This window comes from Salvelinus namaycush, unplaced genomic scaffold, assembly GCF_016432855.1.
Source record: "Salvelinus namaycush isolate Seneca unplaced genomic scaffold, SaNama_1.0 Scaffold10, whole genome shotgun sequence".
NCBI lineage: Eukaryota > Metazoa > Chordata > Actinopteri > Salmoniformes > Salmonidae > Salvelinus > Salvelinus namaycush.
Window position 1 is genome coordinate 893,852 of NW_024057675.1, and position 27,016 is coordinate 920,867.

General features: G+C 42.3%; 2 protein-coding genes across 3 annotated transcripts; both read left to right on the top strand.

Annotated features, from left to right (window-relative positions):
- The first annotated feature begins 5,837 nt into the window (after nt 1-5,837).
- LOC120035246 (zinc finger protein 16-like) lies at nt 5,838-8,878 on the top strand. Its single transcript, XM_038982036.1, has 2 exons — nt 5,838-6,006; nt 8,121-8,878. Exons 1-2 carry the CDS (start codon nt 5,838-5,840, stop codon nt 8,876-8,878), a joined length of 927 nt encoding a protein of 308 aa, XP_038837964.1.
- A 4,306-nt stretch (nt 8,879-13,184) lies between these two features.
- Nucleotides 13,185-24,426, top strand: LOC120035254 (zinc finger protein 345-like). 2 transcript variants are annotated; one of them, XM_038982046.1, is made up of 3 exons: nt 13,185-13,299; nt 14,044-14,234; nt 19,862-24,426. In XM_038982046.1, exons 2-3 carry the CDS (start codon nt 14,060-14,062, stop codon nt 22,336-22,338), a joined length of 2,652 nt encoding a protein of 883 aa, XP_038837974.1. In that variant the 5' UTR covers nt 13,185-13,299; nt 14,044-14,059; the 3' UTR covers nt 22,339-24,426. The 2 variants fall into 2 exon arrangements, with proteins under 2 accessions (XP_038837974.1, XP_038837975.1); XM_038982047.1 differs by lacking the exon at nt 13,185-13,299 and having other exon boundaries at nt 13,913-14,234.
- The last annotated feature ends 2,590 nt before the right edge of the window (nt 24,427-27,016 follow it).

Below are 27,016 nucleotides of genomic sequence, written 5' to 3' on the forward strand. Positions count from 1 at the left end.
TGGGCCCTATTCTGTAGTGCACTACTTTTGACCATGCACCCTATTTTGTAGTGCACTACTTTTGACCATGCACCCTATTCTGTAGTGCAATACATTTGTCCATGGGCCCTAGAATACAGAATAGGGCCCATGGACAAATGTATTGCACTACAGAATAGGGTGCATGGTCAAAAGTAGTGCACTAAAGAATAGGGCCCATGGACAAATGTAGTGCACTACAGAATAGGGTGCATGGTCAAAAGTAGTGCACTATATTTGTCCATGGGCCCTATTCTGTAGTGCACTACTTTTGACCATGCACCCTATTCTGTAGTGCACTACATTTGTCCATGGGCCCTATTCTGTAGTGCACTACATTTGACCATGGGCCCTATGGGCTATTCTATTGAATACAAAATAAGTCCATAGACTCCAGTAGAATTCAGTTGTGGATATTTTTTATACATGATTAAACTCAGTAGAAGGGCTGGTTTGTATTGACATCAAGTCTATTGTTATTTCATGATCTGGATGGAACCTGTGTTTAAAACAGGGTTTTGAACCTGAAAGTATTTTCCAATCATTTCGTTCTGAATAGAACCGTTATTGTTTTTTTGTTCCATTCCAGCAAAGTAAAGTTCTGAACCGGTTCGAACCATGACGCGCTGGGCATCTTGTTGTTATGACGTGTATTATCTGAATTAGGCCCACGGAAGTATACCTACGGAGGAGCGGCTTCTATGATGAAACTTTGAATATCTTTGAACTTCAGAGAGATGGCTTTAACTAACGTTGGACCAGAACTATCCCTTAATCACTATCCCCAACTCCTAGAGTTTTGGAAATCTAGACCAGCTAGCTAGCTAACAAGCTAGCTATCTAACAAGCTAGCTAGCTAACAAGCTTGTGTGTGCAGAGCCGCACCAGAATTAAAATAAAAACACGTCTTACCTTTTTTGTAGTTAATGAATCCAATGTGAAACGTGATAACTATAGTATCCTTAACTAGCATTGAAATAGTTGATTAATGATCTCTAATTAAACCTCTCTCTCCGTAATGTCTGAATCACGCCTGTAATGTCAGTAGCTACAGTAGACTATGCATGCTTCGGTGGGAGGGGAGGGGGAATGTAGCCTACACACACACTGGCAAAGAGTTTCAGCAGGCAGACACTGGAATACATTTCTGAGTGCATAGGGACTGGAAAAAAATGCCTGGAATGTAAAATAACATTAACCAGTTCCCATGCTTTTAAAATAACTGTTCTGTTCCGGAACAGTATAGATCCCTTTTGTTGTCAGTTCTGGTTCTGTTCCTTGAAATTCCGGTTTTCTTTTCTGTTCCCTGAACTGGTTCCAACCCCTTGTTTAGAATATTGTAAAGTATCCATTAAATAAATAATAAATTCTAACAAACTGTAATCTTCTTCTTCATTGAAGGTGGATGATGTTGGTAGATTGTCTTTATTCATGAAAAGTCAGTATTGTATCATGGTGATGATAAATCACAAGAATAAAAGATGCCATACATTAATTGTTGGAATAATATAACATCAAACTGCAGGCCTGTGTGGGATTATCTACTTTACGCACAGTCTCTTCTCTACTCGTTCATCTGCCCAGAGAAGAGGCTACTCTGGTGAATGTCTGTGATGTAGAAAGAGTGGTGCTCGTTTAATAAAGTTAGATCAACGCTTAATAAAGTTAGATTTTCGAGCTCTACCCGTAGATTTTGCGGTGACGTAGTGTCCCCATGAGTGACAGAACACTGAGCCAATCACAGAGCAACTAGAGAACATTACCAAACCCCTATGCTTCGTATTTTCCGCTGGCTGTCCCACCACCACAGAAGGCACTGAGCTAGGCTGAAACACCTGCATTTTGGAGCTGCCTCACTCAAGAAAGCAAAAAAAGAGACCAAGTTTGTATGTGGCTTTATTAACTCAATGTTTTATTTATTTAGTTTACATTGTTTGCAAACTGAAATGTGACATGTATTAATGCCAAAATAACATGCAAAACAGGCAACAATAAAAAAAAATATATATACACACATACAGTACCAGTCAAAAGTTTGGACACACCTACTCATTCCAGGGTTTTTCTTTATTTTTACTATTTTCTACATTGAAAAGTAATAATGAAGAGATCAAAACTATGAAATAATACATATGGAATCATATAGTAACCAAAGAAGTGTTAAACAAATCAAAATATATTTGAGATTTGAGATTCTTCAAAAAGAACACAGCACAACTATGCAGTTACCCATACTTGGGACTGGGGGAAAACTCCCATACTTGGGACTGGGGGAAAACTCCCATACTTGGGACTGGGGGAAAACTCCCATACTTGGGACTGGGGGAAAACTCCCATACTTGGGACTGGGGGAAAACTCCCATACTTGGGACTGGGGAAAAAACCCCATACTTGGGACTGGGGGAAAACTCCCATACTTGGGACTGGGGGAAAACTCCCATACTTGGGACTGGGGAAAAACTCCCATACTTGGGACTGGGGAAAAACTCCCATACTTGGGACTGGGGAAAAATTCCCATACTTGGGACTGGGGGAAAACCCCCATACTTGGGACTGGGGGAAAATTCCCATACTTGGGACTGGGGAAAACTTCCATACTTGGGACTGGGGGAAAACTCCCATACTTGGGAATGGGGGAAAACTCCCAGACTTGGGACTGGGGGAAAACTCCCATACTGGGGAAAAACTCCCATACTTGGAACTGGGGAAAAACTCCCTATTTTCAGCCACAGACTAAAAAAGTGATGTATCTGTCAGATGGCCAAAAGATGCACAACTACTACAGCTGATATGACACTCACAAACATTTATTGCAGTGTTCCATTAATCCAGACACAGTCAGCAGGATTAGGGTCATGGCAGCAACACTAGCTGTATCCTATCCACATTAAGACTTCGGGTTTTCAGAATTTGTATTCAAAATAAAAGTCCGGGGGAAAACTTTTTTGCAGCTTTGCATAGGGCATAATGTTAAAATGATGTAAAAAAAACAATCAGACCAGCAACACTCTGTATTATTCAGTGCCCCATGAAATGACACCATATGTACACTGAGTGTACAGAACATTAGGAACACCTTCCTAATATTGAGTTGCACCCCCTTTTGCCCTCAGAACAGCCTCAATTTGTCAGGGCATGGACTCTACAAGGTGTCGAAAGCATTCTATAGGGATGCTGAGCCATGTTGAATCCAATGCTTCCCACAGTTGTGTGAAGTTGGCTGGATGTCCTTTGGGTGATGGACCATTCTTTATCTACACACAATACCCCATAATGACAAAGCGAGAACAGGTTTTTAGACATTTTTGCAAATGTATTAAAAATAAAATACAGAAATAGCTTATTTACATACATATTAATCCTTGAGATGTTTCTACAACTTGGAGTCCACCTGTTGTAAATTCAATTGATTGGACATGATTTGGAAAGGCCCACACCTGTCTATATAAGGTCCCACAGTTGACAGTGCATGAGAGAGCAAAAAACAAGCCATGAGGTCGAAGGAATTGTCCATAGAGCTCCGAGACAGGATTCTGTTGAGACATACATCTGGGGAAGGGTACCAAAACATTTCTGCAGCATTGAAGGTCCCCAAGAACACAGTGGCCTCATCATTCTTAAATGGAAGAAGTTTGGAACCACCAAGACTCTTCCTAGAGCTGGCCATCCGGGCCAAACTGACAACCATCTCTGCTGCACTCCACCAATCAGGCATTTATGGTAGAATGGCCAGACGGAAGCCACTCCTCAGTAAAAGGCACATGACAATCCACTTGGAGTTTGCCAAATGGCACCTAAAGGACTCTCAGACCATGAGAAACAAGATTTTCTGGTCTGATGAAACCAAGATTGAACTCTTTGGCCTGAATGCCAATCGTCACATCTGGAGGAAACCTGGCAGCATCCCTACGGTGAAGCATGGTGGTGGCAGCATCATGCTGTGGGGGTGTTTGTCAGCGGCAGGGACTGGGAGACTAGTCAGGATCGAGGGAAAGATGAACGGAGCAATGTATAGAGAGATCCTTAATGAAAACCTGCTCCAGATCACTCAGGACTTCAGCCCGGGGTTGAAGGTTCACCTTCCAACTGGACAACGACCCTAAGCACACAGCCAAGACAAAGCAGGAGTGGCTTCGGGACAAGACTCTGAATGTCCTTGAGTAGCCCAGCTAGAGCCCGGACTTGAACCCGATCGACCATCTCTGGAGAGACCTGAAAATAGCTGTGCAGCAACGCTCCCCATCCAACCTGACAGAGCTTGAGAGGATCTGCAGAGAAGAATGTGAGAAACTCCCAAAATACAGGTGTGCCAAGCTTGTAGCGTCTTACCCAAGAAGACTCCAGGCTGTAATCGCTGCCAAAAATGCTTCAACAAAGTACTGAGTAAAGGGTCTGAATACTTATGTAAATCTATTATTTAAGTTTTTTAGTTGTAATAAATGTGCAAAATTTTCTAGAAACCTGTTTTTGCTTTGTCATTATGGGGTATAATGTGTAAATTGATGTGGGAAAAGTCAAGGGGTCTGAATACCTTTCCGAATGCTCTGTACACAATCCATGTCTCAATTGTCTCAAGGCATCAAATTCCTTCTTTAACCCGTCTCCTCCCCTTCATCTACACTGATTGAAGTGGATTTAACGAGTGACATCAATAAGGGTTCATAGGTTTCACCTGGATTTATTTCACCAGTCTATGTAGGCCGTCATTGAAAATTAAGAATTTGTTCTTAACTGACTTGCCTAGTTAAATAAAGGTTACACGTGTCAAATTTCACCTGGATTTATTTCACCAGTCTATGTCATGGAAAGATCAGGTGTTCCTAATGTTTTGTACAATGGATTGAGTGGAGTAAAAGGCCAGCAACACGCCATATAATTTAGTCTCCCATGAAATGGTATTCTACAGACCCTACTGAGTATTCCCTAGTGCAGCACCTAGAATAGTTTTTGCTCTACCAGCCAATATGTATTTCATATACCAGGCCTGGGCAATTCCAGTCCTCGGGGACCTGATGGGTGTCACACTTTTCCCCCATCCCTAGCGTCTAGACACTTTTTTTTCTATATCATGACTAAATACAGGTTATTGACACTTTTCTACTATTACATGGGGGACTTTTATTTTTGAAAGTTTCCGAAATTCCGTGACCCGGAAGTACTTAATTAATGTTGCTGACGAGACGCTGATGTCGGCAGGTGGATGATTGATTCTGCTTGCGCTCTCACTGGATTTCATCAACCAAACAAGTAGCCTAAGGAAATCAGTATCAGGTAGCCTACTGTTAACATTTTAAATGTGAGCTCGTAAATTTAGTCTGTAAACTAACGCATTCCATGAATCGTTAGAGGAAACCTTTGTGGCGCGATGGGTAACGATGCTTCGTGGGCGACCGTTGTTGATGTGTGCAGAGGGTCCCTGGTTCGCGCCCGAGGTCGGGGCGAGGGGACGGTTTAAAGTTATACTGTTACACAAACTAGCTAGAACAACACTCCAATCCAACCCGTTTGTGTAGCTAACTAAATTCAGTGAGAGTTGTGTCTTTATTTTATACTTAGCCAGCTATCGTTGCATTGTGAGTAAAATGTCTAGTTAGGAATAAGCTAGAGGGCGGTTGGCTAGGTAGTTAGCTAGCTAAATTATCTTGACCAACCGTTGCTAAACTAATTGGCTACCGGTTTGTGTTAATCCCTGTTAGACGGGATGAGTTGTTGGCTATTTTAGCTACATATATATTTTTGGAACTATCCCACGATCAAGGTTAGTGAAAATCCCCCTGAACTCGTTGGGTCTCCTCTTTTAGATCCACCTCTAGCCGACCATGTCTGAACCGGGTTCTGGTTGTGGTGTTCCGGCCCAGAGAAGCCCACAGCGGGCTCCAGAGATGCTATCAGTGAAGCTGGGGGACTGCAGTCAAACAGTGGAACTCAATGTGATTGTCAAAGAGGAGGGAGAGAGCGAGGACGGAAACAGTGACTCCGTTGACTCCGGTAAATTCAGGCTAACAACATAATCTTTGTGTTATACAAATCAAGATCATTGAATTAACCAGCTAATTTTGATAAACAACATTACAGTTGATTTTCTGGTACATTAAGACATCTACACTTATATGTGTGTTTTTGGTTGTTGAGTCAAATTAGACCATGCCAATATCAAGCTTCAAGTTATTTCTGAATATTTAGTTTGTATTTGTATTTATTATGGATCCCCATTCTGAGGTCCAGCAAAATGAAGGCAGTTATACATTTTAAAAATATTACAAAACATTCATAAGAGTTTTCACAACATATTAAGCGTGTGCCTTCAGGCCTCTACTCCACTACCACATATCTACAACACAAAATCCATGTGTTACGTGTCTATGATTGTTGCTTCACAGTCCCAGCTGTTCAATAGGGTGTATTTTTTTATCAGTTTTTTTATTCTTTCAGTGAAATATGGAACCGTTCTGTATTTTATCTAACGGGTGGCATCCATACGCCTAAATATTGCTGTTACATTGCACAACCTTCAATGTTATGTCATAATTATGTACAATTCTGGCAAATTAGTTTGCAACGAGCCAGGCGGCCCAAACTGCTGCATATACCCTGACTCTGTTGCACAGAACGCAAGAGAAGTGACACAATTTCCCTAGTTAAAATAAATTAATGTTAGCAGGCAATATGAACTAAATATGCAGGTTTAAAAATATATACTTGTGTATTGATTTTAAGAAAGGCGTTGATGTTTATGGTTAGGTACACATTGGTTCAATGATGGTGCTTTTTTCACGAATGCGCTTGTTAAATCACCCGTTTGGCGAAGTAGGCTGTGATTCAATGATAAATTAACAGGCACCGCATCAATTATATGCAACGCAGGACAAGCTAGATAAACTAGTAATATCATCAACCATGTGTAGTTAACTAGTGATTATGTTAAGATTGATTGTTTTTTATAAGATAAGTTTAATGCTAGCTAGCACCTTACCTTGGCTCCTTGCTGCACTCGCATAACAGGTAGTCAGCCTGCCAAGCAGTCTCCTCGTGGAGTGCAATGTAATCGGCCATAATCGGTGTCCAAAAATGCCGATTACCGATTGTTATGAAAACTTGAAATCGGCCCTAATTAATTGGCCATTCCGATTAATTGGTCAACCTCTAGTATGCATGGGTGTCCGAGCTGTGTGCCAGTAGTTTAAACAGACAGCTCGGTGCTTTCAACATGTCAATACCTCTCACAAATACAAGTAGTGATAAAGTCAATCTCTCCTCCATTTTGAGCCATGAGAGATTGACATGCATATTATTAATGCTCTCTGTGTACATCCAAAGGCCATCCGTGCTGCCCTGTTCTGAGCCATTTGCAATTTTTCAAAGTCCATTTTTGTGGCACCTGACTACACGACTGAACAGTATTCAGGTGCGACAGAACTAGGGCCTGTAGGACCTGCCTTGCTGTTAAGAATGAAGAGAAGCGCTTTATTATGGACAGACTTCTCCCCATCCTAGCTACTGTTGTATCAATATGTTTTGACCATGACAATCCAGGGTTACTCCATGCAGTTTAGTCTCCTCAACCTGCTCGATTTCCACATTATTCATTACAAGATTTAGTTGAGGTTTAGTGAATGATTTGTCCCAAATACAATGCTTTTGGTTTTTGATTCCTTGTCACCTATTCTGAAACTAAACGCAGCTCTTTGTTAAGTGTTGCTGTCATTTCAGTCGCTGTGGTAGCTGACGTGTACAGTGTTGATGAGTCATACGCATACATAGACACACTGGCTTTACTCAGTCAATTAGACCATGCCAATATCAAGCTTAAAGTTATTTCTGAATATTTAGGCAAGTTAGCTGGCTAACTCATTGATCCTGCTTTGTAGTATAACCCTCAGGCTTCTGAATGTGGGAGGGTGAGTGCCAAAACAAATGTCTGTCCAGTACTCACCAGTGTGCAATGCATTGTAATTTATCTCTGTGTCATACAAAGCGACAAGCCCCTTGTAAAGTCTGTTAATGCTCTGTTAATGTACACGCCCTCCAGCTCACATCCCACCAAATTCATGTTGAATCCTGCATTTTTAAACCCAAAAGCCTTTGTGTTCATTTTCTTACAGGAGAGAGCTCCAACCCAGGCTCAGACAGCAAGCCCAGTCCCACAGCATCAGGAAACCGCAGACAGAAGCCCCGACCCTGCTGTAGCGACAGTTGTATTTATCCAACTTGCCACAAATCACACCAACAAACTCCACAAATAAATAAGACTTACCTCTGCAGTCAATGTGAGAAGAGTTTTCAGACACCAAGCAAGCTAAAGGCTCACCAGAGAATGCATATTGGAGATAATCCTTACCCCTGCTCCCAGTGTGAGAAGAGCTTCAATCATTCAGGAAGACTTAAGGACCATCAAAGAGTACATACTGGGGAGAAGCCTTACCACTGCTCTCTTTGCGGGAAGAGTTTCAGTCAGTTAGGAAACCTGAAGACTCATCAGAAAAATCACAAGCCTTACCACTGCTCCCAATGTGGGAAGAGTTTCAATGAGAAAGTAAAACTTATGGGACATGAGAGAGTACATAGTGGAGAGAAACCTTACCACTGTACCCAATGCGGGAAAAGCTTCAATTATTATTCAGTACTTAAGGAACATCAAAGAGTACATACAGGGGAGAAGCCTTACCACTGCACACTTTGTGGGAAGAGTTTCAGTTGGGCAACAAACATAAGGAATCATCAGTTAAGACACATTGGAGAGAAACCTACATGTACTCTCAATGTGATTGTCAAAGAGGAGGAGGGCGAACAGAGACTCATTAAGACAGAAGAGAGAGAAGTTAGGGTAGAGGAGAGAGAGGTGAAGGAAGAGGCTACATAAGCTAACTCCATAGGAATGTAAAAGCACACCTCCTATCCATTGCAATGCTGTCTTCTATGACAGGGCATGGGCAGCACCATTGAGGGCTATCTCTTAAAGTAATCCATGTCTGTTCTACTTCTATGAGTGTATTGGAAGGTAGAAAATAAACTCAAAAAGGTACACACCACCACCTACTTTGATAGTGTACAAAGCCAAGATTGGTGATTTACTGCCAGCTGCAGTTATGGAACGTTAGCTCCATATAATTCATTGGTTGATCCCTCCTGCTGACCTGTATGGAATTCTGTGATCCTTCCTAAACACATAAGGCACCACGTTAGAAACAAGTGATTTTCGCTTTAACGTGTTATCCACTGGGTTGTACTCGGTGCTTGTTTTTCCTCAGTAAATCAATCAATCAATAGTAAGTCCCCACCCAGTTGACTACTTTAAAATGTTGAAAACCTTCAATGGCGCTGCCTGTGAGCCTTCTATCCACCTCTATGGTGGAGAACGAAGTGCTGCTGGTTATGTATGACACAGTCCCCTTTAAAAAACATATGTGTTTTCCACCCCGGGTTTACCTGAGACAGGTAGTAAAGTATTTTTTTTTTTCTCTACTGGCCACGGTGTATTCCATATACATTGCATGGGGGACAATGGAGGGGGTGGAACACAAAGTACTGCTGGATATTGTTAAGAGAATTTCGTTCTCAATGTTCATAAACTGAACTTCAATTTAACTACTCTGTCTGTTACTAAGAATTTGTAAGGTTCTTATTGAAATGAAACAGACAGAGGCCAGTCTACAATAGTCAGCGAAGTTTATTTACGAGAGCTCTGCTGTGCATATACAGAAACGTTCCTTTTATAATATTCTCTTAACCTACGCACATACATACACACTAATATTTGGATTCTCTCTTTTTCTCCTGGAGTCTCACCACAGTTTATTGCCACTCAGGGGACAGTTCCAGTCCCCCCCAGATATGGGAAATCTGGATGGGCTCTCCCTGTCCTATCTTATCTCCCCAGAGTTATAGCCGGGTCGGTTCAAACATAGTTTAATGATCCACTTTGTTTTCTTTAGGCACACACATACATTCCTCTCTTCCTAGGTACATGCTACATAACCTCTTTCTTATGAACTAACATTATTTATCAATATAGAAAAACAGGGTAGAATTCAGTTAGTTATAGTTCTACGTTAAATGTATACATCATTTAGTCATTATTCATAGAAATCATAACAGATATATATATGACACAGTCCCTCTCAAAAACTAAACATATTTGGTTAGTAGAGACCTTAATGAATCATTTCCAACCCACTTTAACTGAGGAGACAGGTCCTACAGACATGGTCTACAGACGGGTCCTACAGACATGGTCTACAGACGGGTCCTACAGACAGGGTCTACAGACAGGTCCTACAGACAGGGTCTACAGACAGGTCCTACAGACAGGGTCTACAGCCCAATATTTTCAACATTGTATTTTTCAATATTGGTCCTAAAAAGTTGTCTTTGAAGCAATATTATTATTTTTTTTTTCATAAATAACATTGCATTTTCTTATTAGCACAATAAAGGTGGCCATTGATTCAAATTGAACATCTTTTTAATCAGTTATTGATATTGTAATTAATTTAAATGCAGGCTTTTATGTTAGTTAAAAAATAAATAAATCTAGAAATGTTTTATTTTATTTTTGTGAATAAGGTGTTAAGAATGTGTATTTAATTGACCTGCCTGATCAAATAAAGGTAAATAAACTCATTATACGAGAGTGATGTCATTGTTTGTGCTGCTGGCAGAACAAAGGTCAAACTGTGTGATTTGTAATGATTCTGTGAACTTGTAGATCAAATAGCCTAAAGGGTGCTAAAACATGAATCAATAGATGCTCCACTGGGTAGAGGTGAGGCTCAATGTAAGATCAGAGACATGTTGGTAGATGTGTGGCTGAAGGATTTGGATTCAGAGACCAAGGGCCGGAATTTATAATCCCGCCAAAGGAAGGTTGGTGGACCAAGTTTCCAAGGTCAGACTAGGACAGAAGAGGTGGCTCCCTCCAAAGCAAGGTTGGTGGACCAAGGTCAGACTAGGACAGAAGAGATGGCTCCCTCCAAAGGAAAGTTGGTGGACCAAGGTCAGACTAGGACAGAAGAGGTGGCTCCCTCCAAAGGAAGGTTGATGGACCAATGTCAGACTAGTACAGAAGAGATGGCTCCCTCCAAAGGAAGGTTGGTGGACCAAGGTCAGACTAGGACAGAAGAGATGGCTCCCTCCAAAGGTAGGTTGGTGGACCAAGGTCAGACTAGGAAAGAAGAGGTGGCTCCAATACAAACTCGTCCCCTAAGCCCTGCACCCCATGTACTTGTGTAGATCTGAGAGGATTTGATAACACTGTAGAGGGGAGAGACCATTGTTAATTGAATTCATCATTCCATTTGGGTGGCCTTCATGTGAATGGTTTGTGTCTGGACTTTATGGTTTTCCTGCATTGTTGTAAATAGAGTGCCTACAGTGCTTTCAGAGAGTATTCATACCCCTTGACTTATTCCACATTTTGTTGTGTTACAGCCTGAATTCAAAATGGATTAAAGAGAAACCATTTATCTCACCCATCTACACACACAAACCCATAATGACAAATTGAAAACATGTTTTTAGAAGGTGGTTTGAAATGTGGCTTGAAATATCAGATTCCATGTGCTTTTTTTGGCTGTTCAGACTGCACGAAAAATAACAGATTCTAATCGGATATGCAAAAACAATTGGATTTCAGTCACTTCAAACTGCCAATGTGAACAAGGCTTTAGACCAGCAGCAGCCAGTGGAAAAACATGGTAGGGAAGTGAAGACACAGAGACAGCAACAGAAGAGTAGATGATGGAGAGAGGCAACAGACAAGACAGAGAAAGTGAAATAAGACGGCAGATGGAGAGAGACACCAGAGAAAGTGACATGAGGGCAGATGGAGAGAGACAACAGAGAAGACAGAGAAAGTGACAAAAGAGGGCAGAGAAACTGACAGAAGAGGTCAGATGGAGAGCGACAACAGAGAAGACAGAGAAAGTGACAGAAGAGGGCAGATGGAGAGAAAACATAGGTGGGTTGAGCACACAGTAAACTGTATTACTTCAAGCTGCTCTATAGATTCTAATTACACTGAACAAAAATATTAATGAAACATGTAAAGTTTTGGTCCCATGTTTCATGAGCTGAAATAAAATATCCCAGACATTTTTGACAATCAGATTGGCTCATTCGACAAGTCACAGTCTATGTTTGTTGTTGTTGAGTGGTTTTTGGCAATACACTGTAGAGTAGAGAGTGTTCCAGAGTAGAGAGACCCACAGTAGCAACTGTAATTGAGTACTGGTATTTTCTGCTGTGGCAGGTGGGAAGGTGCAAATTACCTGAAAAAGATCTAATATCTAATCTCAAAGTGCACCAAATTCATGCATTTAGCTGTTGAAATTCCTTATTTTTGTCGGGGCAGAATGGGCTAAGACCCCAATGTCTTCAAATCCTATATATTTTTTTTAATTAACCTTTATTTAACTAGGCAAGTCAGTTAAGAACAACTTCTCCATTACAATGATGGCCTACCGGGGAACAGTGGGTTAACTGCCCTGTTCAGGGGCAGAACAATTTAGCAACCTTTCGGTTACTGGCCCAACGCTCTAACCACTAGGCTACCTGCGGTATGTGTTAATTGTAGGGGTGCACATGGGTCTGGAGATCAGAAATGTCCAGTTAGAGAGAGACAGGTTGAGGTTACCAGGGTTAGAATAGTGCAGAAGTTGTCATATGCTGAGGCAGTGAAGGAAGTAGAGGAAGATGGGTCAAGGGGGAGGGATCCTGAGAGGAGTGGTGTAAGTAGTAGATCTGCACCAGTACAGAGGGATAGGCCGAGGAGTGATGTATGCTTCAGTAAGATTGGAATTTATCGCATTGTTTATCAACTGTATTGCAGGGATGGACGATAAGTTGCAGAAAATTGAAGTTGTGGTGGCAGTTGCAGAGAAGTATTTGGTTGTATGAGATTTGACATCAGAAGAGTTACAGGGTGTGTTAAGTGGTCCTGTCCTTTCAGGCTGTTGGCCTGAGGTACGATTACATAGATTTAGTGGAGTAGGGTGGTGGGTTTTTAATTAGTGTAGGGTTAGATGGTAGGGTATTTGTTAATTTATTAACTTAAAAAAAAAAAAAAAAGCGAACTATAAGGGAGTTATACTCCAGTCTAGATGGTGGCGGTAATGCAACGTGTATTGGATGCCAACCGCCGTTAAACCGCATCGAAGAAGAAGATCCCGTCATACAGATGTGTTTATACCATATAGAATAATACATTGAACGATTCTGCTTGCTCTCACAGGATCTCATCATTTGCATTTACAGCCAAACGATTACAGAAAAGTAACTGTTCAGGTATTTACATTTTAAATGTGACCTTGTAGTTGGTTATGTAAACTAACGTATTCCATAAATCTGCAGTGGTTGCCGCGGCCTGTCTTTGTTGTTGTTTTCCCAGCAAGGTAGCCATTAGTCAGCTAGATAGTTAGTTAGTTACAACCTCCAATCCGTTAGTATAGCTAATGTTAGTTAGCTAACTACAGTTCAGGGTAACGGTTGAAGTGTGACTTGCGTTTGGTAGCCAGCTATCGTCTCATTGTGAACAAAATGACTAGCGAGGAATTAGCTAGCTAGCTAAATTAGCTGGACCAACCGCTGCTGAATTACCTGGCTACCCGTTTATACTAAAATCATTCCATGAATCTGCAGTGGTTGCCACTGCCGGGCCTTGATGATGTTTCCCTAGCTATCCATTAGCGATTAGCACGCTAGATAGTTAGCTACCTACACCCCTCCAACCCGTTTCTTAAGCTAGGTAGCTAACTTCAGTTCAGGGTAACGGTTGAAGTGTGACTTGCGTTTGGTAGCCAGCTATCGTCTCATTGTGAGCAAAATGACTAGCGAGGAATTAGCTAGCTAGCTAAATTAGCTGGACCAACCGTTGCTAATGGCTACCGATTTATGCTAATCCCTGTTGGACGTGATGTGTGGTTAGCTCGTTTAGCAAACGTTACATATTTGTGTTGTCTTTTCTGTAGCAATCCCACGAAAGATCCATTTGTGAAAACCATCCTGAACTATTTGGGTCTCCGCTTTTAGATCTACCCAGCCTACCATGTCAGAGCCGGGTTCTGGCTGTGGTGTTCCAGCCCAGAGAAGCTCACAGCGGGCTCCAGAGGTGATGACAGTGAAGCTGGAAGACTGCAGTCAAACTCTGGAACTCAATGTGATTGTGAAAGAGGAGGAGGAGGAGGAGAGAGAAATCAAGGAGGAAGAAAACAGTGACTCTGGTGAGTTCTGATGGTCTTTTCCCACTAGCACAGACTTTGCCGAGAGCTACTTTATTGAGGAAACATGTACTTATTACTACGATTGAGAAATGTGGTGGTCTCACCTACTTAAGATGGATGCACTAACTACAAGTCGCTCTGGTTAAGCGCATCTGCTAAATGACTATGTAAAATGTTCAGACTTACATCCTCTTTGACTTGAGTTCAGGCTGTGTTTGAGAGGGAGGACGAATTGCTTTGTCACCAAACATGATAATATTTTATATATTTCATTTGCGTTATCACTGTGTGATTCAAAGCAACAAGCCCCTAGTAAAGCCTTTCTTTCAATGCTCTGTTAATGTACCAGCCCTCTGGCTCACATCCCAACAAATTAAAGAGCAACTGAATGCAAAAACCAACTTCTCTGGTTGAAAATGGCTTATGTGGCATCGATATTAGTCAAACATTTATTCCACTTTCAATATTGACTAAAGTGTAAGTAGGATAATTTTGGTCATAAAGTATATTCCAAAACAGTTGTGAGATTTGTGTAACTCAGGTCGTCACGACGTACACGAGGGTTGTGTTTTGGATTCCAATCGTGCCCCACTAACACAACAACCTGATCACTGACAATGATGAGACAGCCTATAGGTAGGTCAGAGACCTGACCGTATGGTGCAAGGACAACAACCTCTCCCTCAATGTGATCAAGACAAAGGAGATGATTGTGGACTACAGGAAAAAGGCGTACCGAGCATGCCCCCATTCTCATCGACGGGGCTGTAGTGGAGCAGGTTGAGAGCTTCAAGTTCCTTTGGCGTCCACATCACCAACAAACTAACATGGTCCAAGCTCACCAAGACAGTCGTGAAGAGGGCATGACAAAACCTATTCCCCCACAGGAGACACAAAGACTTGGCATGGGTCCTCAGATTTTTACAGCTACACCATCGAGAGCATCCCGACGGGTTGCATCACTGCCTGGTATGGCAACTGCTCGGCCGCAAGGCACTACAGAGGGTAGTGCGTACGGCCCAGTACATCACCAGGGCCAAGTTTCCTGCCATCCAGGACCTCTATACCAGGCGGTGTCAGAGGAAGGCCCTAAAAATCGTCAAAGACTCCAGCCACCCTAGTCATAGACTGTTCTCTCTGCTACCGCACGGGAAGCAGTACCAGAGTGCCAAGTCTAGGTTCAAGAGGCTCCTAAATAGCTTCTACTTCCAAGCCATAAGACTCCTGAACAGCTAATCAAATGGCTACGCAGACTATTTGCATAGTCTGGGTAGCCATTCCCTTCTCCTAGCTGCCAACCGCCTTGCTCTGAAGCACCTCTCACTCACATGGCTCTCTCAGATATCTCAATTCTTATTAGCCAATTCCTGTCACGTGATCGGGTCCATCTCACAGTCGTCGCAGCTCCGAGGTAGGCTACTAGTGAAGGCCGACACATCGGGGTAGGCTACTAGTGAAGGCCGACACATCGGGGTAGGCTATTAGTGAAGACAGACACATCGGGGGATGCTGCTAGCGAAGACCGACACATCGGGGGATGCAACGGTCTTATCGGATTCCAAGAAGCATATTGAAGATGTTAGAACAAATGTCCACTTTTTGGTCGACAAGATGAGTAACGAACAGACTGCTGCTTTTATTACGTCAATGTACTATCGCCCCATAGTACAAACATTGACCTCTTCTATTGGTCAGCTTGTCAGCAAACAAGATGAGTAACGAACAGGCTGCTGCTTTTATTACGTCAATGTACTATCGCCCCATAGTACAAAAGTTGACCTATTCTATTGGTCAGCTTGTTGTTCTGTGCGAGAAGTAAATATTCCAAACCAGACTCTGGGACAGTTGTGGGGTGATAGGTCCCAAATGAATACAACCACTGTATATCAAAACACCCTTTAATAACAATGAGGCCGATCAGAATGTTTAGTTACCATTTTTTTTGTAAAGTATTATTTCTTCACATTTATAAGCTCAGCAATGTCCACACGGCAATAGGCTATAAGCTCAGCAATGTTCACACGGCAGTAAATCAAATCAAATTTTATTGGTCACATACACATCGTTAGCAGATGTTAATGCCAGTGTAGCGAAATGCTTGTGCTTCTAGTTCCGACCGTGCAGTAATATCTAACAAGTAATCTAACAATTTCACAACAACTACCTTATACACACAAGTGTAAAGGAATTATTAAGAATATGTACATATAAATATATGGATGAGCGATGGCCGAACGGCATAGGCAAGATGCAGATGGTATAGAGTACAGTACATACATATGAGATAAGTAATGTAGGATATGTAAACATTATATAAAGTGACAGTTTAAGTGACTAGTGATACATTTATTACATCCAAATGTTAATTATAAAAGTGGCTAGAGATTGAGTCTGTATGTTGGCAGAAGCCACTCAATGTTAGTGATGGCTGTTTAAGTCTGATGGCCTTGAGATAGAAGCTGTTTTTCAGTCTCTCGGTCCTAGCGTTGATGCACCTGTACTGACCTCGCCTTCTGGATGATAGCGGGGTGAACAGGCAGTGTCCGGGTGGTTGTTGTCCTTGAGGATCTTTTTTTCCTTCCTGTGACATCGGGTGGTGTAGGTGTCCTGGAGGGCAGGTAGTTTGCCCCAGTGATGCGTTGTGCAGACCTCACTACCCTCTGGAGAGCCTTACGGTTGTGGGCGGAGCAGTTGCCGTACCAGGCGGTGATACAGCCCCTCCCCCTACAGGAGAGGGCCTAGAACTCACCCTTGTGGGGCCCCAGTGTTGAGGATCAGTGGGGTGGAGATGTTGTTTCCTACCCTCACCACCTAGGGGCGGCCTGTCAAAGTCCAGGACCCAGTTGCACAGGGCGGGGTCGAGACCCAGGGTACTATGGTGTTGAATGCTGAGCTGTAATCGATGAACAGCATTCTTACATAGGTATTCCTCTTGTCCAGATGGGATAGGGCAGTGTGGTTGCGATTGCGTTGTCTGTGGACCTATTGGGGCGGTAAGCAAATTGGAGTGGGTCTAGGGTGTCAGGTAGGGTGGAGGTGATATGATCCTAGACTAGTCTCTCAAAGCACTTCATGATGACAGAAGTGGGTGCTACGGGGCGATAGTCATCTAGTTCAGTTACCTTAGATTTCATGGGAACAGGAACAATGGTGGCCCTCTTGAAGCATGTGGACGCAGCAGACTGGGATAGGGATTGATCGAATATGTCCGTAAACACAACAGCCAGCTGGTTTGCGCATGCTCTGAGGACACGGCTAGGGATGCCGTCTGGGCCTTTAACACGTTTAAATGTTTTACTCACGTTGGCTGCGGTGAAGGAGAGCCCGCAGGTTTTGGTAGTGGGCCGTGTCTGTGGCACTGTATTGTCCTCAAAGCGAGCAAAGAAGTTGTTTAGTTTGTCTGGGAGCAAGACATTGGTGTCCGGGAACGGGGCTGCTTTTCTTTTTGTAATCCGTGATTGGCTGTAGACCCTGCCACATACGTCTTGTGTCTGAGCCGTTGAATTGCGACTCTACTTTGTCTATATACTGACGCTTAGCTTGTTTGATTGCCTTGCGGAGGGAATAGCTACACTGTTTGTATTGTCATGTTTCCGGTCGCTTTGCCATGATTAAAAGCAGTGGTTCGCGCTTTCAGTTTTGCACGAATCCACGGTTTCTGGTTAGGGAAGTATTTAATAGTCACCGTGGGTACCATATCACCGATGCCCTTGCTAATAAACTTGCTCACCGAATAAGCGTATACAGTGATCCCTCGCCACTTCGCGGTTCACTTATCGCGGATTCGCTATTTCGCGGATTTTCATAATGCATTTTTTTTTTTTTTTTGGTGCATTGTGCTCTGCATTCTGATTCGCTAAAAACTCACTCCCGCTTCTTGTATCAAAACATGCTACGAATTGTGCTATCATTTTGTCGTCTCGTGCAGTTATGTGTACGTACATAAAACAGCTTGGCAAATTTACATTAAGTTGGCCAAATTATCTTGTAATTTCGAACATCTCCTAAACCCATAATGTCGACGAAACGGCCTACACGTGAGTCACTGTATTTGTATACATGTAATAGTTGCTAATTGTAAAAAAAAAAAAAATTCTATTTCGCGGATTTCACTTATCGCGGGTCATTTTCGGAACGTAACCCCCGCGATAAACGAGGGATTACTGTACATCAATGTTATTGTCCGATGCTATCCGGAACATATCCCAGTCCACATGATCGAAGCAATCTTGAAGCGTGGAATCAGATTGGTCGGACCAGCATTGAACAGACCTGAGCACGGGCGTTTCCTGTTTTAGTTTCTGTCTACAGGCTGGGAGCAACAAAATGGAGTCGTCTTCAGATTTGCAGAGGGAGGGCTTTGTACGCGTCACAGAAATTAGAGTAGCAATGATCCAGAGTGTTGCCAGCCCGGGTCGCGCATTCAATATGCTGATCAAATTTAGAGAGCCTTGTTTTCGGATTTGCCTTGTTAAAATCCCCAGCTACAATAAATGCAGCCTCAGGATATGTGGTTTCCAGTTTACATAGTCCAATTAAGTTCTTTCAGGGCTGTCAAGGTGTCTGTTTGGGGGAAATATACAAGGCTGTGATTATAATCGAAGAGAATTCTCTTGGTAGATAATGCGGTCGGCATTTGATCGTAAGGAATTCTAGGTCAGGTGAACAAAAGGACTTGAGTTCTTGTATGTTGTTATGATCACACCACGACTCGTTAATCATAAGGCATACACCCCCGCCCTTCTTCTTACCAGAGAGATGTTTGTTTCTGTCGGCTCGATGCATGAAGAAACCGGGTGGGCTATAAGCTCAGCAATGCGCACACGGCAGTAGGCTATAAGCGCAAATGTTCCAAATTGCATTTAGAATTTATGGTTAAATAGTTTAAAAATGTTGACTGCCTCGGCTCAGATTGCAAGGTCGGTGATGTTGCGGTGCTCAACACTGGCCTTTCTCTCCTATCTGAATGAACAGTGCCTCTGGTATGACAGAATCAAGCCTTTAGACCTTAATATTAATTATCCTTCATTATATTTGTCAAACATGACAGACTATGGTATTGACTACAGCCTATTTTGGGCAAATGGGGAATTGAGACGATCCGCACTTGCATCTCAACTGCCACTTGTCAATATTCCAAAATTCCCATTCGCGAACATCTTGTGTCCCGCCGCGACCTGTTTTGTAACATGATTTGCTATGAAACACTGACTTACACACTCTGGTAATGGATAGTGAGAAAGTTGTAAGAAACAAATTGGTACGGAAACACATGTGTCGCCAGTGAGCTGATTGACAAACACAGAGATGGAACTTGGCTGGCTAGTGATTTTAGGAACTAATAAATGTTGTTGGTGAAGGGTATGGAACCCTGGTCTCTGGTGGGGAGTCTTAAATGTGATTGGTGTAGGGGAGTTTTATCACTACATCATGGCTCTGCACTAATTACAGATTTCTTGATTGATCTGAGATTATTTCGGACTATTTTGAGGAAGTGGTAGGATATGTTGTTGCTACCGTGACTAGTTTTTTCAGCTGTTATTTAAGGTTAAATCCTGCATTTCTAAGCCTAAAAGCCTTTGTTCCTCTTTCTGTTTCTTACCCAATATGTGTTCATATTCTTACAGGAAAGAGCTCCAACCCAGGCTCAGACAGCAAGCCCAGTCCCACAGCATCAGGAAATCATAAACAATGCAGACAGAAGCACCAACCCTGCTGTAGCAACAGTTTTATTTGTCCAACTCACCTCAAATCACTCAAACAGACTCCCAAAATAAAGAAGACATACCTCTGCTCCCAATGTGGGAAGAGTTTCAGTCGGACAGGAGACCTAAAGAGTCATCAGAGATCACACAGTAAAGAAAAGCCTTACCACTGCGCTCAGTGTGGGGAGGGATTCACTCAACTTGGAAGTCTAAAAAGTCATCAGAGAATACATACAGGGGAGAAGCCTTACCACTGCTCCCAGTGTGGGAAGAGCTTTAATCGTTCAGGAAACCTTACAGAACATCAAAGAATACATACAGGGGAAAAGCCTCACCACTGTACCCAATGTGGGAAGTGTTTCAGTCGGGCAGGAATTCTAAAGACTCATAAGAGAACTCACACAGGAGAGAAACCTTTCCACTGCTCTGCTTGTGGGAAGAGTTTTACAAGAGAAGTAAGCCTAAAGAATCATCAAAGAGTACACACTGGAGAGAAACCTTTCCACTGCTCCACATGTGGGAGGGGTTTCAGTGAGAAAGTAAATCTTAATAGACACGAGCGAGTACATAGTGAAGAGAAGCCTTACCACTGCACCACATGTGGGAAGAGCTTTAATCATTCAGGAAGCCTTAAGGAACACCAGAGAATACATACAGGGGAGAAACCTTACCACTGCACTGAGTGTGGAAAGAAATTCCGTTTTGCAGGAGATCTAAAGAATCACCAGAGATCACACAGTAGGGAGAAGCCTTACCACTGCTCTCTTTGTGGGAAGAGTTTCAATCAACCCGGAAACCTAAAGAGTCATCAGCGAATACACATAGAAGAGAAGCCTACCTGTACTGTCAATGTGATTATCAAAGAGGAGGAGGGTGAGAGGGAAATCAATGATAAGGTAAAGAGAGAAGTTGAGGAAAGTAATGGTGTAGTTGACTCAGGTACATCAAGACTACCTGGTCGTTGTCGTTACCCCTGCCCTCAATGTGGGAAGAATTTTAGTTCCTCAAGTAATCTAAAGAATCATCAAAGAGTACACACTGGAGAGAAACCTTTCCACTGCTCAGCATGTGGGAAGCGTTTCCGTGAGAAAGCACACCTTAAGAGACATGAGAGGGTACATAGTGGAGAGAAGCCTTACAACTGCTTCGAATGTGGGAAGAATTTCCGTGTGGAAGATACTCTACAGAAACACCAGAGAATCCACACAGGAGAGAAGCCTCACCACTGCTCTCTTTGTGGGAAGAGCTTTAATCATTCAGGAAGCCTTAAAGAACATCAAAGAATACATAGTGGAGAGAAGCCTTACCACTGCTCTCTTTGTGGGAAGAGCTTCTATCATTCAGGAACCTTTAAGAAACATCAGCAAAGACACATTGGAGTGAAACCTACCTGTAATCTCAATGTGATTGTCAAAGAGAAAGATGGTGACTGTACTCTCAATGTGATTGTCAAAGAGGAGGATGGTGACTGTAATCTCAATGTGATTGTCAAAAAGGAGGATGGGGACTGTACTCCCAATTTGATTGTCAAAGAGGAGGATGGTGACTGTAATCTCAATGTGATTGTCAAAGAGGAGGATGATGACCCAGATACATCAAGACTACCTGATTGTGGTCGTTACCCCTGTCCTCAATGTGGAAAGAATTTTAGTTCCTCGAGTAATCTAAAGAATCATCAAAGAGTACACACTGGAGAGAAACCTTTCCACTGCTCTGCATGTGGGAAGAGTTTCAGTGAGAAAGCAAACCTTAAGAGACATGAGAGGGTACATGAGAAGGAAAAGAGAGAAGTTGAGGAAGAGGAGAAAACTGGTGGTGTAGTTGACCAAGATACATCAAGACTACCTCGTCGTGGGAGTTACCCCTGTCCTCAATGTGGGAAGAGTTTCAGTTCCTTAGGTAATCTAAATAATCATCAAAAAGTACACACGGGAGAGAAGCCTTACCACTGCACCCAATGTGTTAAGAGCTTCAGTGAGAAAGCAAACCTTAAGAGACATGAGATAGTACACAGTGGGGAGAAGCCTTACCACTGCACCCAATGTGGGAAGAATTTCCGTGTGGCAGATACCCTACAGAAACACCAGAGAATCCACACAGGAGAGAAGCCTAACCACTGCTATTTTTGTGGGAAGAGCTTTGATAATTTAGGCAGCCTTAAGGAACATAAAAAAATACATAATGGAGAGAAGCCTTACCACTGCACTCAATGTGGGAAGAGCTTCAATTACTCAGGAAATTTTAAGAAACATCAAAGAATACATATTGGAGAGAATCCTACCTTTACTCTCAATGTGATTGTCAAAGAGGAGGAGGAAGATGGAAAAGAGAGAGAAGTTGAGGTCAAAGAGGGAGAAGTTGAGGTCGAGGAGAGAGAAGTGAAGGAAGAGGCTACATAAGCTAACTAGGAAAGGAGAGTTATACCTCCTATCCTTGCAATGCTGTCTTCTGTGTCAATATGGGATTGGGCAGCACCATTGAGGGCGATCTCCATTTTAAAATAGTCCATATCTTCTACTTCTATGAGTGTATTGGAAGGTAGCAAATAAACTGAAAAGGTACATACCACCACCTATTTTGGTGGAGTGTGTATAATCTGAACAGGATACCACCTAATGTGCTGCAGTGTGTACAGTCTGAACAGGTACAAAGCCAAGGTTGGTGATTTACTGCTACTTGCAGTTATGGAATGTTAGCTCAGGACTATAATTCATTGGTTAACTCCTTCTGCTGACCTGGATGGAATTATACCTTCCTTCCTTAACCCACAGGAAGTCCCACCATTTTGACTACTTCAAAATGGTGAAAGTCCTCAATGGTGCTGCTCATTAGACAATACAGTGGAAAAGCCTCACCGTTGCTCTCGTTATAGAACATCTCTTATTCACTAAAGCATGTGATATATATATATGTATAGAAACTGCGTTCCAGGACACAGATCCATGCTCGGAGTTCATTTGACCGTGGGTTGTCGACAATGCAGCTTTTAAAGGCAATTTCCGACTGTGCGAACATATGCAGCATTTACCGTGAATAAGATGTACGCGATAGTGGGAACATTGCCTTTAAAAGTCGGATTGAATCCCAGCTTCTGTCTAGTCATGGTAAAACGTTACATCTTTCTTCCATTTATTTTCTTCCATTTAGCAGAAGCTTTTATCCAAAGTGATTTATTCTGGATGCATAGCACAAACAACACTATCTAACACATTAAAGGACCAATCCCAAGTTGAACCAATAACAAAGCGAGGCACCCTTTGGTATAAAGCTTAGGGATGGGCCTGGAGAAGTGTAACCACTTTCACATTCATAGACAGAGCTATGGACTGACCATTCATGATCTCATAATGATCTGCTATGGACTGACCATTCATGATATCATAATGATCTGCTATGGCATGACCATTCATGATGTCATAATGATCTGCTATGGACTGACCATTCATGATATCATAATGATCTGCTATGGACTGACCATTCATGATGTCAAAATGATCTGCTATGATGTCATAATGATCTGCTATGTACTGACCATTCATGATGTCAAAATGATCTGCTATGGACTGACCATTCATGATATCATAATGATCATTTTAACCATGTTTTGGGCTATACAGGGTTTGTTTACATTTACAATGTTTCCAAACATTGGAGGAAAACAAGCTTATATTTTGGGGTTCTAATGGAGTGTGACAGTTGAAATAATCTCATGAGGGATTATAAATGATACGTTTAAGAATCAATAGGGATATACAGTATCATTAATTTATAAGTCTAAAAATGTATGTTACAACTGCAGATCGCCCCTTTAAACACTACAGTATCATAACAACAGTTCACAGTAACAGAGGTCAGATAGGCCTACAGTTTACGTTGTTAAACAACGTCTCTGCTTTACTTTTTAAACTGATGAGTGAGATGTGTAAAGGCACATTTGGATCACTATTACACGTTGTACAAGGTCATTGATAAACTTCTCAAATACAATCTGCCCCGCCGCCTTCCTGTTTAAACGAGTAGTACAGCATCAATAGAGTAATGCCCTGTGGGCTATCCTATTGAATACAAAATATGTCCATAGAATCATCCCACTGGGCACAGACGTCAGTTCAACGTCTAGTTTTAATTCATATTTGGTTGTGAATTCAACAAAACATTTCACCATGTCATTGGATTTAGGTCAAAAGTTTAGTGGGAAAAAAATAAAAAAATTCCCTTTTTAAAAATCCGATCAGTTTTCCACGTTGACTCAACGTCATCGCATTGACGTTTTTGGTTGAAATGACGTGGAAACAACATTGATTCAACCAGTTTTTGCACACTGGGTTTATGACAGAATTCAGACATTCTTTTTTAAACTCAGGAGAAGGGCTGGTTTGGATTGACATCAGAAGTAAACAATATGAGTGTATTGTTATGTCATAATCTGGATGTAACCTGTGTGTAAAATATTGCCAAGTATCCTTGAATTATAAATGCAAACAGAAACTGTCTGTGTAATGCCTCTTCTTCATTGACATTGTATTATGTTGGTTGGCATGGCACCCACAACAATGCCTTTTTGTACACTTTCAGGAAGGTCAGGAAAATGGCATCCCTTGAGCGGGCAAGAACGAGATGTATGTTAGGAGAAGTGCAATATTATCATAAGGCAGGGTTCCCCAACTGGCGGCCCGCGGGTGGTTTTATTTGGCCCCCAAGTTTTCTGAGCAAAATGTTTATCAGCTCCAAGCGATTTTAATTTAAAAAAATCTGTTCCCAAGTATTCCCACGCATAGTAGAGAGAAACATGTGATCGTATACAAATGTAAACAAGGCTTGAAATTGTTTGTCAAACATATCTGTTTGGGCTTCTTGCGGTCAATTTGCAATTATGTTCCTGCCCCACGACCATCAGCTCAAGAAAAAAAATCGTCCCACAGCTGAATCTAGTTCATGATCCCTGTCATAAGGAGACGTATATACTTGAAATATGGAGGAGGAATGGAGGGAAAAAGAAAGGCAGAGGAGGTCAAAGAGAGAGAGGGAGGAAGAGGGTTAGCTTGAATCGGTTTAAAAATGGCGGAAAAAAGGGAGATGGTTTGTCGAAGAAGAATGATAGAAAGTGTAAGCAGAGTGAGCTGTATGCCGGATCAAGTTCTGGAGGAGAAATGGAAGTGAATGAGGGTGAATTATAGGAGGTGGTAGGTGTGGTAAAGTTCTCGGAGCCCGAAGCGTGTAATGATGGTCAGGATAAAGATGAATCTGTGACTGTAGGAGTGACATATTTAGAGAAAGTGGACCCCTGCCTTTTGGCTGATCCATTTGTGGTTTCAGGGTGGGTGTGAAAGGAGTTGGGTGCTATGAAATCAGTGAGGGTAACCAGAAGTGGTCTTGTGATAATTGTTTGTGTTTCTGCTGGTCAGAGGGAGCAGACGCTCCGCGTTAAACGAATGGGGGCAAGAAATGTGAATTGTTTTTGCTCTCTAGAAAAGAAGACCATTGAAAGGAGTGATTACTGGGGTAGTGGTAAATGTGAAAGTGGACCAACTGAAGGGGAAGATTCCCCTTTGTGATATGATGTTTCGTCGTTTGGTGCGACGCAGACAGGGTGGCGTAAGTGGTGAAACAGAAGAGTCATAGTCTGTCGTTTTGATATTGAGTCTTTGCCCGACAAAGTGATGTTAGGATATTTCAGTTATTCCGTACAAGCTTTCGTGCCGAATACATTGTTGTTACAGGTATCAAGCTTATGGGCATGTGGCAGCAGTGTGTAGGAGGGAGGTTCCTAGGTGTGAGAAGTGCATGAGACAAAGGAATGTATAGCATTGGGGAAAGTAGTGGTATGTGTTAATTGTAGGGGTGCCCATGGGGCCAGGGATCAGAAATGTCCGGTGAGAGAGAGGCAGGTTGAGGTTCCCAGGGTTAGAATAGTGCAGAAGTTGTCATATGCTGAGGCAGTGAAGGAAGTAGAGTCAAGGGGAGGGATCCTGAGAGGAGTGGTGTAAATAGTAGATCTGCACCAGTACAGCGGGATGGGCCGAGGAGTGATGTATGCTTCAGTAAGATTGTCTTTTTAGCGTTCATAGCAATGGTTATCAACTTTACTGAAGGGATGGAAAATAAGTCGCAGAAAATAGAGGTTGTGGTGGCAGCTGCATAGAAGTATTTGGTTGTACGAGAAGAGATACAGCGTGTAGAGTTGAGAAGATGGTGTCCTGTCCTTTCAGGCTGTTGGCCTGAAGTATGACTAGATAGATTTAGTGGAGTAGGATAGGTTTGATTTTTGCTCTTTTCGCATGCCAAAATAAGCTGTTGACCAACGGGTATTTCTAGGATTTTAAAACATTGTGGGCTTAGCCCACAGCCAGTAGGGGGGTTTGTGGGCATCCTCCCCCACCCCCCAAAAATAAACATTAACAGCTACAGTTGAAGTCGGAAGTTACATACACTTAGGTTGGAGTCATTAAAACTCGTTTTTCAACCACTCCACAAACTATAGTTTTGGCAAGTCAGTTAGGACATCTACTTTGTGCATGACACAAGTAATTTTTCCAACAACACTGTATCACAATTCCAGTGGGTCAGAAGTTTACATATACTAAGTTGACTGCCTTTAAACAGCTTGGAAAATTCCAGAAAATGTCATGGCTTTAGAAGCTTCTTATAGGCTAATTGACATAATTTGAGTCAATTGGAGGTGTACTTGTGGATGTATTTCAAATGGACAGTGACCCCAAGCATACTTCCAAAGTTGTGACAAAATGGCTTAAGGACAACAAAGTCAAGGTCTTGGAGTGGCCATCACAAAGCCCTGACCTCAATCCTATTGAAAATGTGTGGGCAGAACTGAAAAAGCATGTGCGAGCAAGGAGGCCTACAAACCTGACTCAGTTACACCAGCTCTGTCAGGAGGAATGTTGTGACGCTGGTGGAAGGCTACCCGAAACGTTTGACCCAAGTTAAACAATTTCAAGGCAATGCTACCAAATACTAATTGAGTGTATGTAAACTTCTGACCCACTGGGAATGTGATGAAAGAAATAAAAGCTGAAATAAATCATTCTCTCTACTATTATTCTGGCATTTCACATTCTT

Coding starts and splice junctions, on each gene's coding strand:
- LOC120035246 (XM_038982036.1), top strand. CDS start 5,838: ATGTCTGAACCGGGTTCTGGTTGTGGTGTTCCGGCCCAGAGAAGCCCA. Junction 6,007..8,120: donor CAGTGACTCCGTTGACTCCG/GTAAATTCAGGC, acceptor ATTTTCTTACAG/GAGAGAGCTCCAACCCAGGC.
- LOC120035254 (XM_038982046.1), top strand. CDS start 14,060: ATGTCAGAGCCGGGTTCTGGCTGTGGTGTTCCAGCCCAGAGAAGCTCA. Junction 14,235..19,861: donor GGAAGAAAACAGTGACTCTG/GTGAGTTCTGAT, acceptor ATATTCTTACAG/GAAAGAGCTCCAACCCAGGC.